This window comes from Coregonus clupeaformis, chromosome 16 (assembly GCF_020615455.1).
Source record: "Coregonus clupeaformis isolate EN_2021a chromosome 16, ASM2061545v1, whole genome shotgun sequence".
Taxonomy (NCBI): domain Eukaryota; kingdom Metazoa; phylum Chordata; class Actinopteri; order Salmoniformes; family Salmonidae; genus Coregonus; species Coregonus clupeaformis.
This window is the reverse complement of record NC_059207.1, coordinates 13,772,318-13,786,637: the sequence shown is the minus strand read 5'-3', so window position 1 is coordinate 13,786,637 and position 14,320 is coordinate 13,772,318. Positions and strand designations below refer to the sequence as shown.

The following is a 14,320-nucleotide window of genomic DNA, read 5'->3' as shown; positions in this document are numbered from 1 at the left end:
TCTACAAATCCTTCTGTTCCAATCTCATCAACATAGACTGGGGAGGGGGTTGTTGAATGTAGGTCCTCCTCAGAGGCTGCCTCTGTTTCTGGGGACACTGTTGTACCAGCGGGATTGAATTGATCAGCGTGGGGGCTAAGTGTGCTTCTGTCCTCAGTGCTTACTGCCACTGTAGAGGATACCCTTGGTGTAGGTGACAAGGTGAGCGATGCGGCGGAGCCCAGGCCAACGGGGGTTTCAGGTACCATCCCACTGCCCTCCACGTCATCAGTGAATAAGGTCATCACCATACTAGGAGTGGCAGTGGATGTTGTGGGTGGGGTAGTTTCAGTGGTGACTGCATCAGAGGATCCCTCAAGGACCTCTGCTGCTGAGGGCTGGGCAGTAGCCTCAACTTCACTACGATCAATTGGTTGAGAAGTAGCGCCACTCACTGACACATCTGGAGTGGTGGGGGCAGTCATCATTGCGGAATCATCTGTGGTTTCAAGAGTGTAGGGCAGTTCAGTTACATGTAGACTGGACTCATCTGTAGTGTCCTCAGTACTAATAGGTTCATCTGTAGTTTGCTCAGAGGTGATTGGTTCTTCCGTAGTTTCCTCAGTGGTGATTGATTCAGTTGGTTTGGTTGTCGAAACTGATTTGGCATCTTTCAGGTCGGAGGTAATCTCCGGAGTGATCCCTTCCAGGATGGTTTCCTCTGTGTTTCCGTGAGCAAACATGGGTTCTGTGCTTGGAGAGGCCTCTAGAAGAATGTCAGGCTGAACCGTGCCCACTTCAATCACGGAGTGATCCTCTGGTTCTTCTATGGCTTCAGCCAATCTCTGCCCAGATTCTGTGCTCTGTGGCTGGGCCACGGTGGTACCTCCGGATTCTTCAGGTTTGGCATCTTCCACCTGGACGGCTGCAGTGGCCGGAGGGGGATTAGTGGAGGTAGTATCACCAGGATGTGGAGTTGTTGGACCTCCTTTTGTAGTGGGTGGAGCTTGAAACGAGTCTCCGCGGTTAGAGTACAACTCCACATGGCTTGGGCTTTCCTCAAAGTCATTGACGTTGTAATCGGGGAAGGCTGTTGTCATGACATTGTCAACGGTCTGCTTGGTGATGGTGGCAGCGGTAGTGTGTGGCTCTGTAGCAGTGGTTGTGTGCAGCAGGGTCACCTCCTCAAGATCGTCTTCATGTGTTACCGGGGTGGGGCGAGGCGGGGCCATGCTGGTTGAGAACATAGACGGTGTTGCCGCTGTTTCAGCTGATTCTCCTGTCTCTGTAACAAGTTCAGAGCTCAGGGTCTGGGTAGCGCTGCCTCTGTCCAGAGGAGAGAGCTCTGTGGTGGAACCAATGGGGGATGTGGCCACCATGGGGGGGGACGTAGTAGCACCCTCCACAGACACATCCACCCAGGTTGTCTGATTTCTCAGCTCCCTCCTAGCTGCGGACAGAAGAATGGAAATCAAGTGTATTACTGTCAATGAAATCCCCAGACCAAAAAAAGTGCCTGAAACAAAAAGAACCAATGACTTACACATAAAAATATGGTCAGGCCCGAAAATAGTTTGTAACATAAGAACAGAGTGATTAATAGCCAGTAAATTCATATCCCACTGTCTTATTTTTGGACCACTTAACTATTTAATCTGGGATCTTTCATTCTATTTTCAAACTACCCAGTTCCTGTCTGAGGTTCACTGGCTGGCACCAGAATGGTACGTTTGTCTTGGCTGTACCTTGCCAACTCACTCAATCCGCCAGGTTTCACACAGCACTACCCACTTACAATACAGCAGACACGCTGGTGTATGGCACGAAGCCAGTATAGACTTCACTATAAACCCTACAGTGAGTGTCCTCAGAAGACCCAGCCTCTAGACCTACAAATCATGACATCATTTCCCACAGCCCGCAATAAGTCTAATAATGATTGATTATTGTATCAAACAAAGCAAAGTAAAGTAATCCCCTTCAAATGTAATTCCCCTTACTAAACTTGGGACTCATCTTACAATGTTCTCTATATTTGCAGAGTTTATAATAATTTGTAACACTTGGTCAAAAATGTTTCTTCTTGTGAGGAAAACAACTAAATCAGAGTGAAATAACAGGCATGGCTTAATAACATAGTGTTGCCATGGCATGGGAGTGTAGGGCATGAAATAACTCTGTGTAAACATGATGCTTAGAGACACATCAAAGTTTTGAAAGCTGTTGTGTTTATCACTAGTCCATCCATAAATTCACACTTTCTCTCCAAGAAATAATGATATTCTTCTGAAATTATTGTGACATGTTATGGCGCATCAGTAATGAAAGCAGTTTCCCACCCCAGAGGCTTGTAATCATAACAAGGGTTCAAAATACCAAACAATGGTCATAAATTGTGTCTAGAAGTCCAGTATTATCATGTTGATCCACTCAGAATGTTCTTTCCCTCCATTCCCACCACTAGCACAGGCTAGTTTCCATAGCACAGGCAGATACTGTAATGTAGGTGAGGTCATTTTCAAAGCTTTCTATTTTCAACGTTAAGACAAGTGCAAACTTAGAACATTCATTTCACATTTCCTACTGTGTCTATAGGCATGCATGTGTCCATTAAGAGTGAATTAAACAGTGGTGTAAAGTACTTAAGTAAAAATACTTCAAAGTACTACTTAAGTCGTTTTTGGGGGTATCTGTACATTACTTTACTATTTACTTTTACTTCATTACATTCCTAAAGAAAATTATGTACTTTTTACTCCATACATTTTCCCTGACACCCAAAAGTACTCGTTACATTTTGAATGCTTGGCAGGACATGAAAATGGTCTAATTCACACACTTACAATGAGGGAAAAAAGTATTTGATCCCCTGCTGATTTTGTACATTTTCCCACTGACAAAGAAATGATCAGTCTATAATTTTAATGGTAGGTTTTTTTTAACAGTGAGAGACAGAATAACAACAAAAAAATCCAGAAAAACGCATGACAAAAATGTTATAAATTGATTTGCATTTTAATGAGGGAAATAAGTATTTGACCCCCTCTCAATCAGAAAGATTTCTGGCTCCCAGGTGTCTTTCATACAGGTAACGAGCTGAGATTAGGAGCACACTCTTAAAGGGAGTGCTCCTAATCACAGCTTGTTACCTGTATAAAAGACACCTGTCCACAGAAGCAATCAATCAATCAGATTCCAAACTCTCCACCATGGACAAGACCAAAGAGCTCTCCAAGGATGTCAGGGACAAGATTGTAGACCTACACAAGGCTGGAATGGGCTACAAGGCCATTGCCAAGCAGCTTGGTGAGAAGGTGACAACAGTTGGTGCGATTTGCAAATGGAAGAAACACAAAAGAACTGTCAATCTCCCTCGGCCAGGGGCTCCATGCAAGTTCTCACCTCGTGGAGTTGCAATGATCATGAGAACTGTGAGGAATCAGCCCAGAACTACACAGGAGGATCTTGTCAATGATCTCAAGGCAGCTGGGACCATAGTCACCAAGAAAACAATTGGTAACACACTACGCCGTGAAGGACTGAAATCCTGCAGCGCCCGCAAGGTCCCCCTGCTCAAGAAAGCACATATACAGGCCTGTCTGAAGTTTGCCAATGAACATCTGAATGATTCAGAGGAGAACTGGGTGAAAGTGTTGTGGTCAGATGAGACCAAAATCGAGCTCTTTGGCATCAACTCAACTCGCCGTGTTTGGAGGAGGAGGAATGCTGCCTATGACCCCAAGAACACCATCCCCACCGTCAAACATGGAGGTGGAAACATTATGCTTTGGGGGTGTTTTTCTGCTATGGGGACAGGACAACTTCACCGCATCAAAGAGACGATGGACGGGGCCATGTACCGTCAAATCTTGGGTGAGAACCTCCTTCCCTCAGCCAGGGCATTGAAAATGGATCGTGGATGGGTATTCCAGCATGACAATGACCCAAAACACACGGCCAAGGCAACAAAGGAGTGGCTCAAGAAGAAGCACATTAAGGTCCTGGAGTGGCCTAGCCAGTCTCCAGACCTTAATCCCATAGAATATATGTGGAGGGAGCTGAAGGTTCGAGTTGCCAAACGTCAGCCTCGAAACTTTAATGACTTGGAGAAGATCTGCAAAGAGGAGTGGGACAAAATCCCTCCTGAGATGTGTGCAAATCTGGTGGCCAACTACAAGAAACGTCTGACCTCTGTGATTGCCAACTAGGGTTTTGCTACCAAGTACTAAGTCATGTTTTGCAGAGGGGTCAAATACTTATTTCCCTCATTAAAATGCAAATCAATTCATAACATTTTTGACATGCGTTTTTCAGGATTTTGTTGTTGTTATTCTGTCTCTCAGTGTTCAAATAAACCTACCATTAAAATTATAGACTGATCATGTCTTTGTCAGTGGGCAAACGTACAAAATCAGCAGGGGATCAAATACTTTTTTCCCTCACTGTATCAGGAGAACATCCCTGGTCATCCCTACTGCCTCTGATCTGGCGGACTCACTAAACACATGCTTCGTTTGTAAATTATGTCTGAGTGTTGGAGTGTGCCCCTGGCGATACGTACATTTTAAAAAGAAGAAAATTGTGCCGTCTGGTTTGCTTAATATAAGGAATTTTAAATGATTTATACTTTTACTTTTTGATACTTAAGTATATTTTAGCATTTACATTTACTTTTGATACTTAAGTATATTTTAAACCAAATACTTTTAGACTTTTACTCAAGTAGGATTTTACTGGGTGACTTTCACTTTTACTTGAGTAATTTCTATTAAGGTATCTTTACCTTTACTCTAGCATGACAATTGGGTACTTTTTCCACCACTGGAATTAAACAGCACATAAACTTTTAGACGTCTATTCTTGTGGTTTTGTGGAGTGGCTCTTGTTTTTGGGTCTCTTTATGCCTGTCATCCCACTGTCTCTGAGTTTACTGGTGTTGTCCCTGTCTGTGCTCCAGCTCCTGACTTCATGTGGCCACTGGAGCTGCTCCTCCAATATGCCTAATCATAATTATGACCCCTCCCTATAAGCTACAGCACTGTAGGACTATTGAAGTTAAGTTGCTAAGAGATCAATCCTATATTCCTCCCAGACTGCTCTCAGTGACTGGATCAAAGCTTGATTGTTCAGAAGGCACATCCTCGCTCGTTCTCTCACTGCCCCTATGTCTGACTCACTCTCTTACTCCCCCCTCCCCCCTTCTCTCTCTCTCTCCCCCTCTCCCTCTCTCTCATATATATATACACACATACACACACCTCCTCAGGGGCCCGACAGGCTGTGTAATGCAGACGACAGCTGTTCAGCATTACGTACTTTCCCTCCTTCTCTACGCAGCTATCTCTGATGTAAGGTGTGAGACACTTTTTTCCCTAGCAGGAAAAATAGACCCTGGTCTGTTAGAAAGCAGAGGGAGTGCACTATCTCACTGATGTTTGTGTGCTGTCACTGTTACTGGGTCCTTTGTTTTCTCCAGTCCAGGGACCAAATTATCCCTCCATTTTCCTCCTCTGCCACTCTCTCATCTAACTGACTAATGTTTATATAACGTCTTATTTTGTGTTTTTGTGTTCCTGGAAGGGGAAATGATTAAGTGTCCCATCCAATGGAAAAGGGGGTACTTGAAAAGCACTTAGGCGAGAACAAAACCAAAAAGTGAGAGCTAAAATGGAATACAGGGAGAGCTAAAATGGAATACAGGGAGAGCTATAATGGAATACACAAATGGGGAGGTAAGAGTGCACTCTTTGTGTGACCTCCTAACCCTGTGACCTCTAGCGTCTCTCAGGGAGGCCCAATGGCCTGGCAAGGGGCGGCTTATCTAGCCGATCCTCGTTTAAAAAGATGGAATGGCCACGTCAGAGGTCGGCTTATCTAGCCGACCCTCGTTTAAAAAGATGGAAAGGCCAGGTCAGAGGTCACCAAGGCTGACTGGTTTTAGAAGTCCGGTCAGTAGCTCCATCCGTTATCCTAACGTCTGCTCTGATAACTACCAAGTGAGTGTTACAGAAAAGGGGCCAACTCTGACAGTGGAAACGTGAGGACAGAGGAGAAAAGAGAGAGATAGGGAGAGGAGAAAGTCTGACAGACCTGTATCTGCACTTTGTTTTGGTGGCCGAGTCATTTGACTGGAGATGTCATGATTAGATAGAGTTTATCTAACTTGGATCAAATAAGTATATTATCAAGTATTTTAACATCTTATATTTGTATCTTTTATGAGGGAGTATGTGACTGTTTTCTCTGCTCAACTGCACCATTGAGGTTATCCAAGGCTAGCCACAGAGAAAGAAAACACAAAATGCGCCCTGCCTTGAAGTAATACAGCTATTAAAGCCAAACAGATAATTACTGTGTAGGACTCTCCAACACACTATTGGTCAATAAATCACCCATTAGTATCAGATTGGGCTATGCATTGAGTAAATCACCCCTCAGATTGGGCTATGCATCGAGATCAAAGACAGCAAGAGTTTAGAATTATGATTTCATCCTACTGTTAGCCAATCCCAATTTAGTTGCTGAGGGCGGGAACCCAAAAGGACATACAGTGAGGTCAGTAATTCAATGTAACAGGCTACACAGTCTAGCTAGAGTGAAACGCACAGCGCTCTACATAGGGATCTGTTTCGTTCGTTTTCTTGACAAAAGAAACACTAAAATTAACATGCAAATAAACCATACAATCAATACAAGGTGAGTTATACACAACATATTGAGAGTGTTTTGTAGACATTTCAGTATTAGTGTCAGAGGGTGAAGACAAGATGAGGATTGGTGGGTGGGAGTGAAGCAGCTGCACCCTAAAGGGGTGACATCACAGCACTGGCCTTGACCAGAAATACAAAATACTCTCTGACCTCAGTCTGTGTCTGAGTAGTATGCTCTGAGAGTGCTCTGTTAAATCCAAAAGGAACCCTTTCCACATAGATGAGAATACCTATGTATGTTTACCTGTAAAGCAGTAGGCTCCCAGCTGGGTGGAGGGTTCTGGGAAGCCCGTCTGGTTCCTGTAGCGGTACATGGTCCTGACGCCCAGTAGACCTCCACCACACTGCATTCTGGGTACGGCGACGGGATGGCGAGCGCTGCCGTCAGAGAGCCAGCCGTAGTCACACCTGTCCAGACCCTGTCTCCAGGCGGAGTGGAGCTGACCCGGCGACGCCAGTATGGCGTTCCTGTTCTCACACTCCTTCTTCGCCTCCTCAAACGTCATCTTACGGGTCACAGGCGCATAGTATACCTCACCTGAAAACAAACAGGCATTACATGTCAATTGTGACTTTCTAGTGACTGGGTATCAGGGTGTTGTAATACAACTTCTATGTGTGCTATCACTGACTGACAATTTGAGTTCTGTTCTCCCTATTATAAGCATTTGTATTGACCTTTTCATAAACTTCTATGTGACAGTACACTTTAATAAATCAAGTGGATATGGCTACTGGGGAATGTGGATATAGGAAAACATATTAGGGCTGTGACGATACCAGTATCGCAATATTTTTTCAATGGCAAAAATGAAAACACGAAGCAGACCAAACGCTTTGGTCTTTTAAAAACCTAATAATGTTTGTTTCCTTGCTATGATACTAACAAGTATTGCAATACTGGTATCGTCCCTAACAAATATGTCATTCCAATTTGACCATGGAAGCAGTTTCATAAAGATATAGAGCCATAACTATAAGCCAGTGTCAATGCTGTGGAGGGCTCTGGGCCTAAACCTTCACCAACTAATTCATTTAGGACTACAGTACAGCATTCATTCCATTATCCTGAGGTGGGCTAGCAATGCTGACTATGTGTTTGCACTCTCAAAGACGGTCTATCCCTCATGCCATTAGGTCCCCCACAGTGGGTGTGGCAGTCCATGGTTAATGTAGTTCATGACGTTGACTACATTAACCACTTACTGGTTATGTTTTCAACTTCTCAACATCATCAAACACTTCTAGTTCAAAACAAGCAACAGTGGGGATAAAAAGACTGCATGTTTCCAGTTAAGATTTGGGTGTAACGTTCACTGTCTTCTCAGTAGTTTCCATATGAATTATCCCACACTTTAAACCTTACAGATTTACTGCTGTATGGTTCGGACATCCCCAGTCGCAGTGTCTGGTGTTAAATTTGCCTTTAATAATGCAGGCGTGAGACATATTAAACACCACAACACACAACTGGCTGTTTCTGTTCTGTTGCCATGTGTCTCAGTGTCAAGGGAAGTAGACTCTGGTTTGCTAAACATTGGAACATCTCTCAACATCTCTTTTCACTGAAAGTCCCGGAATCCATAAATATGCATTTATATGCACAGTAATACCATACAGAGACATTGCACTATAAGGTATGACAGTGTATATACAGGCAGTATGTATAAGGTATGACAGTGTATATACCGTACAGGTACGATTTTGGATTCAGGATCAAGGGCGTTTGATGCTATTTCCTACTTCACAGCAACAACAAAACAAACAATATATATATATATATATATATATATATATATATATATATATATATATATATATATATGATGCCTTCTTGAACATGTGAACTTTCATATGCCTTAATTACAAAGTTGTATGGGTCCGTAAATATGAATAAAACATTTAAATTATGAGCCTAGTTTAGCCAAGGAGAAACCACTGAGCTATATAGGGAGAACGTTAGGATCCATGATTGGCTAAGATAATAGATGGGGGTGGATAATAGACAGACTTCTTTCTGGAGGACAATGCCATGCTGACTCATGAGTTTAAATGTGAATTTTTAAAGGCTTTAGAGGCCGTTAACAATGTTGAATGGGCGTAAACAAAGAAGAGCTCTCTAGGAAGTGTGAAAAACATTCAAGGTCTTTTTTCTCCTACTTATCTCCAAGTGGGATAACAAGTTGATCAAATTTCAAAGAAGCAGAACTTTCTCATGTTTACCCCAACTGCAGTGTATGATATACAATTTTGAAGCTATGTGTCTGAACTTTTATAAAATATATTAAAATAATGATCATTTGATATAATATCAACTTCCTGAATTCAGTCACAAATTTGTGTTTGTGTACTTTGCATTATTGAACTGTGAGCAGAACATGGTGAGGTGCAGGTGGGGGGGTGCTGCTCCCTGGCTGACACCATAATGGAGTAATTACATGTGTTCCTCAGCTGGCCTTCATCACAGTGCATTAAGATCAACACTACTACATGTTACACCCTAATGGTATTATCATACTCCTCGTCATCCAAGAGGATTTGACCTGATAATACCACAAGGAAGACACGTGTGATACTTTCCCAGCGTGAGTGGCATGAGGAGTGATGTTAGCGCTCAGAGACAAGTGATGGAGCACGCTGCGACTCACGTTCAATTTGTCAGCAGGCTCAGCGTGAAGGATAAACACAGATAATAAAGTGTATTGGCAGCTCTCATGTTTTCCCTTTATGGAGCCAGAAGCATTTAAAGCTCCCATCACCACATCATTTCTGGTGTCGTTTTTAGAGCCTTTGTGGAGGGAAGGAGGAATCTGGTCCAACATTGAGCGCCTGGCAGTTTGTCTCTGTTGATCGCTGTGGTTGTCAGGGGAATAACGTTTGGCACCATGCTGCTTGTCAAAGTTACGTAGAGTTACTGTAGCCTTCACTCATTCCTATTTACAGACCATGAAATATGTTATAAACAGGCAACAAACAAGTTAGAATCCAGTAAATATTTTGAGAGGAAATGCCTCGCCGCATGCATTTACTTGCTAAATTGGTACATTGCCACCTCTTTCCATCACCAGGTGTGTAGAAACTCAATACTCCCCCTGACTAGCATCAGTGTAGCTTAGTAGCTTAGCTGTGTATGGTTCCACTGGATGTGCTCATCTTGGTTTTCATTGGATGTACCACTAGCCCCCTACATCCCACATGTTGATCTCTTACCATCCAGCTTGTCCACATAACAGTAGACATCATAGGTCTCTGTGGCCTTCCTGGCTCCATACGTCCTCACCCCAGCCTTCCTCTGCAGGTTGCCATAGCAGCCAGGTCTAGGTCTGGTGATTGGGTATCTACACATGCAAGGAGAAGATAAGATCAGGTAATGTTATTGATCCCCAAAGGGAAAGTTTATTGCATCAGCCAACCTGTACATCATGTCATAAATGAGAGAGCCAGGGAGTCAGAATAGAGCTGGTACTGTCACTGGCTTAAACTCAGTATATATCATTATACATGCAAATTCAGACCAACAACAACTATGGCAGAGAGGGTAAACTAAACAGTTTTAGACTTCAGGCCCTGTGACAACCAGTTACCAGTAGCCTGTGAGCCAGTCCATTTCTAATTTAGCCAATGACTTCTATTTTGTTTTTGACACAAACAGAATAGAACATTGAAGGTCGTCTCACCTAACTGACAGATCTGCGATCCAGCCTGCGTCACATTGGTCAAAGCCGTCGTCATAGGCTGATTTGAGCTGGTCAAGCGTGGCGATGGAGGCTCCTATGGTTTGGCAGGCCTGGACAGCGCTCCTGTAGTTCATGTTGTACCTGCTGTTGCTTGCCCGGTAGTGAAACACAACACCTGGGAACAAACACACACACACATATACACATACACAAACACACATATATATACACACACACACACACACACACAAAAAAAACAAATTAGGTCCTGTGTAGAAAAGTGCCTTAGCAAACAATGGTTTAATAATCAGTGAGTAAAAAAACTAGGTGTCATGACCCCTGTCTAATAGCACACACGTGTTAAATAAATCAGGGTCTAATATGTTTCTTGTGAGGATTTAGCTGAAAATGACTAGAACCCTCTGCAATGACCACAAATGAAGATAACTCTGGATGATTTAGAGACGATATCATGGCCCTGACTTCCCATATTTGTGTCAGTTGACTGACTCTGAAGAAATTAATGATGTCTGTGATTATAATTGCAGCGAGTTGGAGAGATGGGTGGTTATGTCTCCGTGAAAGCCAAAGCGATCCCAAATCAACCCATCCCTGTTTTCAACATGTCCAAAATATGAGTTATGTCTGCCAGATAATCTAACTCCCCAAATAAAGATTGAGAATAGAGGCATGTTAAGTTATTGGGACATCGATATCCTACTACACAAATATTAAGATTTACACCACGGTTGCCATAGCTCTGGAACTGTTCTGCATAATATCCCACTTGGGACATAGACCGTAAACACGACAATATTCAACATTGTATGGTGACACCTCATCAGTGACTGATCTTACTGTGTTTGTCTTTTATCAGATCATATCTAGTTTTCCTGGTGAGAAGAGTAACTTTGCATGCCACTGTTTTCAATGAGAAACTGTTGCGATGCAAAACATAGGGAGAAAGACTGTTAAACTAATACCAGATGTACTCCCTTCAAACCAATTATATAATGATTAACGCATGATTGTTGCCTATACTAAATCGATAAAACAAGATGTCTAATTATAAGAGCATGGGGTCATTCAGGTAAAAAGGAGGGGAAACATCAACAGGCACCCAATATCATCAAATGCACACAATACTTAGGCCTATAATGTATCTGAGTAACTCCTCCCAATGTCATAGCCACTCCAGAAGTGATGTGTCCCAAGTGACGATACATATAGAGTTGGGTCCAAATGTATTATCATCCATATGTAGGAATGATCGTCCAAAGATAACTCTGTAGTGAGCATGTGTGTCTCTAGCACAAAATGCAGGAAACCCCTAGTCTACAGTCGACATGTCCTCCCTACTTTCATATTTACTGAATGACACATTGAGGGAAAGTGCTTTGATTTCTTACTAAGACGTCTCCACCACCCCCGTTACATTCAAAGGTTGGCTCATCAACTTCATAAGCTTATCAAACGTTTTCTAACATGAACTTGCCAGAGTGTCAATGTGCCTAGCAGATTTTTTCTCCAGCATAAGGGAAGAAGCAGAGAAATTGACTATACAGAAATAAACAGATGACACCAACCGTTGACGTCGAGGTTGACCGTGTCCTGCGTATCCTCGATACCATACATGACCTCGCAGCGGTAGGTGCCTGCGTCACTGGCTCGGAGCTTCACCATGGTCAAAGAGGAATCCCCCACATCCTCTGGGTGGCTGGGCACCGACACGCGGTTTCTGTAGATGGGGCCTATCTTAATGACGCCATTTTGGGCCACGAGCACTGTGGATTCCTGTTCCCCATCCATTTTGGTCCATTTGATGCGCAGGTAGTCGGTGCTGGAGTGGGTTACTGTGCCGTTGGCGTTGAAGGAGGGCATGGCAGTGGGCATGGTGGAGAAGTGGCACGGCAAAACCACCTTCCCCGAGAGGGAGCCACTCACAGGCCTCATCATGGTTAACGTGTTGGAGGCTGGGAAATATTTTAAAAAAGACTAGGTAAAGCAGCTGAAATAGATAAATGACTGAACAATGGCATGTTTTTTCACAATCAAGGGAATCAGAGAATAACAATGTTAGCTCTGGCGCAGTATCAGTATGGGTGATAAAAGGACAACAACAACAAAAACAACAAGAAACAATACATTGATTCAAGGTTGTCTCCTTAGACCACACTACCAAAGCTTTTCCTCTAGCTTTAAACATGGGCATCTGTTTATGTCGTCTGTGACAAGGTCTTAATAAAAAGTTAAACCTTTTATTCAAAGTTCAAACACTCTGTAAAGACTTCTAATTAGTCAAGTGTAATGCTAGTTTGCTATGAACCTCTTATTCAAAAACACACACGGAGGGTGTAACATTAACTCCCAGACAACTAAAGGACATGCATCATAGCACCAAACTGGCCCTTGGAAAGTCAATCCTCATCCTCAAAATGATGGGTGGGGAGACTCCCAGTGATATATACAGAATGTGATGTATATAAATGTGTATGAAATAAAATAGTGAAAGAGCAAAAAAGCCTTAAAAGTTGTTCCACTACTATACTCCTTGTCATGAACCATAAGACCAACTGACTCACTGTTCTTCCAGGCTATCAGCTAATTGGCTGGTTTCCCAGACATAGATTTAGCCTAGTTTTGGACTAAGGAGCACGTTCAATGGAGAATCTCCATTGACATGCTTTTTAGTCCAGGATTAGGCTTAATCTGTGTCTGGGAAACCCTATAATCTACAAATGATACTTAAAATGCGATGTCAAATCATAGATTAACAGAGTTTTCAAGTCATCACAGTAAAAGCTCTTATTTGGTCCACATATCTTAAAACATCTTGTTACTCTCTCTCTATGAAGGCCTACAAAGCAACAAAAAAATAATGCTATGTGGCACAGCTACAGTATGACAAAGCTATGACAGCTTATGAGCATCTCATCTGGTCTTTCTAAACAACTCAGACTTGCTGGCAGCAGGTCGGACAGGCAAACAGTCCTCTGGAGCAAGGTTATTCACAATTTCCTCAACTATTCCTTTTTATAAAGTAATCAACACAGAGTAACTCCCAGTCTCTGTTTATGTTCCGGTTAGAGCCACAACACACACAGTGCACATCCTCACGATGCCAGATGCAATGCCATGGCAACGGGCTAAATCACCCTTGGCCACCGGCACGGGATTATCACATTGGAGGGAATCAATGAACGCTCGGAGAAATGATGTGCAGATGCTTTGGAAGCGGTGTGGGACAGCCGTGAGCTAGGGCTCTAAACAGAGGACCTTACTAGGGCTGAGAGGTGAAACCAGCTGTTTTACCTGAATCCAGACTGGGACCTGGGCCTAATTGAAAGGTATCCTGTCTGTACAGGGCCAAGGACCTGAGGATCTAGCTGCCCACTGCTGCCCAGCATAGGGCTGACCTTACTCTGTATGCAGGGCTCACAGGCATGGACTTGGTGTTGTTTGTGTTTTATTTGATTTGATTGGGGTGAAACCTCATTGCTGTGAGACATGGAGTTATAACAGTAATGATTACTGTAGACCAGTAAAGAACAAATTATATTTTCACATACACCGGACAGATGCAGTGAAATGTGTTGTTTTAAACTGTCAGCCATAGTAGTACAGCACCCCTGGAGCAGATTAGAGTTAAGTGCCTTGCTCATTGGCACATCAACAGATTTTTCACCTTCTCGGCTCAGGTTTTTGAACCAGCAACCTTTCGGTTACTGGCCCAACGCTCTAACCGCTAGACTATCTGCCGCCCAAAACACAATAGTTTGCAATTGACTCAAGGCCAAAAAGTGTGTTTGACCAGTTGCCTCCCTGAATTGTGCTGAAATACATGCATAGGTGGTCCCACAAAATAAGTGCCTTTTGCATCCCTTTGATATTTATATAAGTAGAAATTGTGCACCAATATTGAATTTTAAAAGCCTGTTATATTAAATGAAGTGC

General features: G+C 43.1%; 1 protein-coding gene across 1 annotated transcript in view; it reads right to left on the bottom strand.

The window, feature by feature from the left end:
* LOC121584455 (versican core protein) overlaps positions 1 to 12,319 on the bottom strand; it is a 54,560-nt gene extending 42,241 nt beyond the window's left edge. Inside the window, exons 1-4 of the mRNA XM_041900339.1 lie at positions 11,953 to 12,319; positions 10,367 to 10,541; positions 9,900 to 10,027; positions 6,934 to 7,227 (exon numbers count right to left, since the gene is read on the bottom strand). Coding sequence (XP_041756273.1) covers positions 6,934 to 7,227; positions 9,900 to 10,027; positions 10,367 to 10,541; positions 11,953 to 12,319 — 964 coding nt within the window. The remainder of the gene's footprint in view (positions 1 to 6,933; positions 7,228 to 9,899; positions 10,028 to 10,366; positions 10,542 to 11,952) is intronic.
* Positions 12,320 to 14,320: the final 2,001 nt, after the last annotated feature.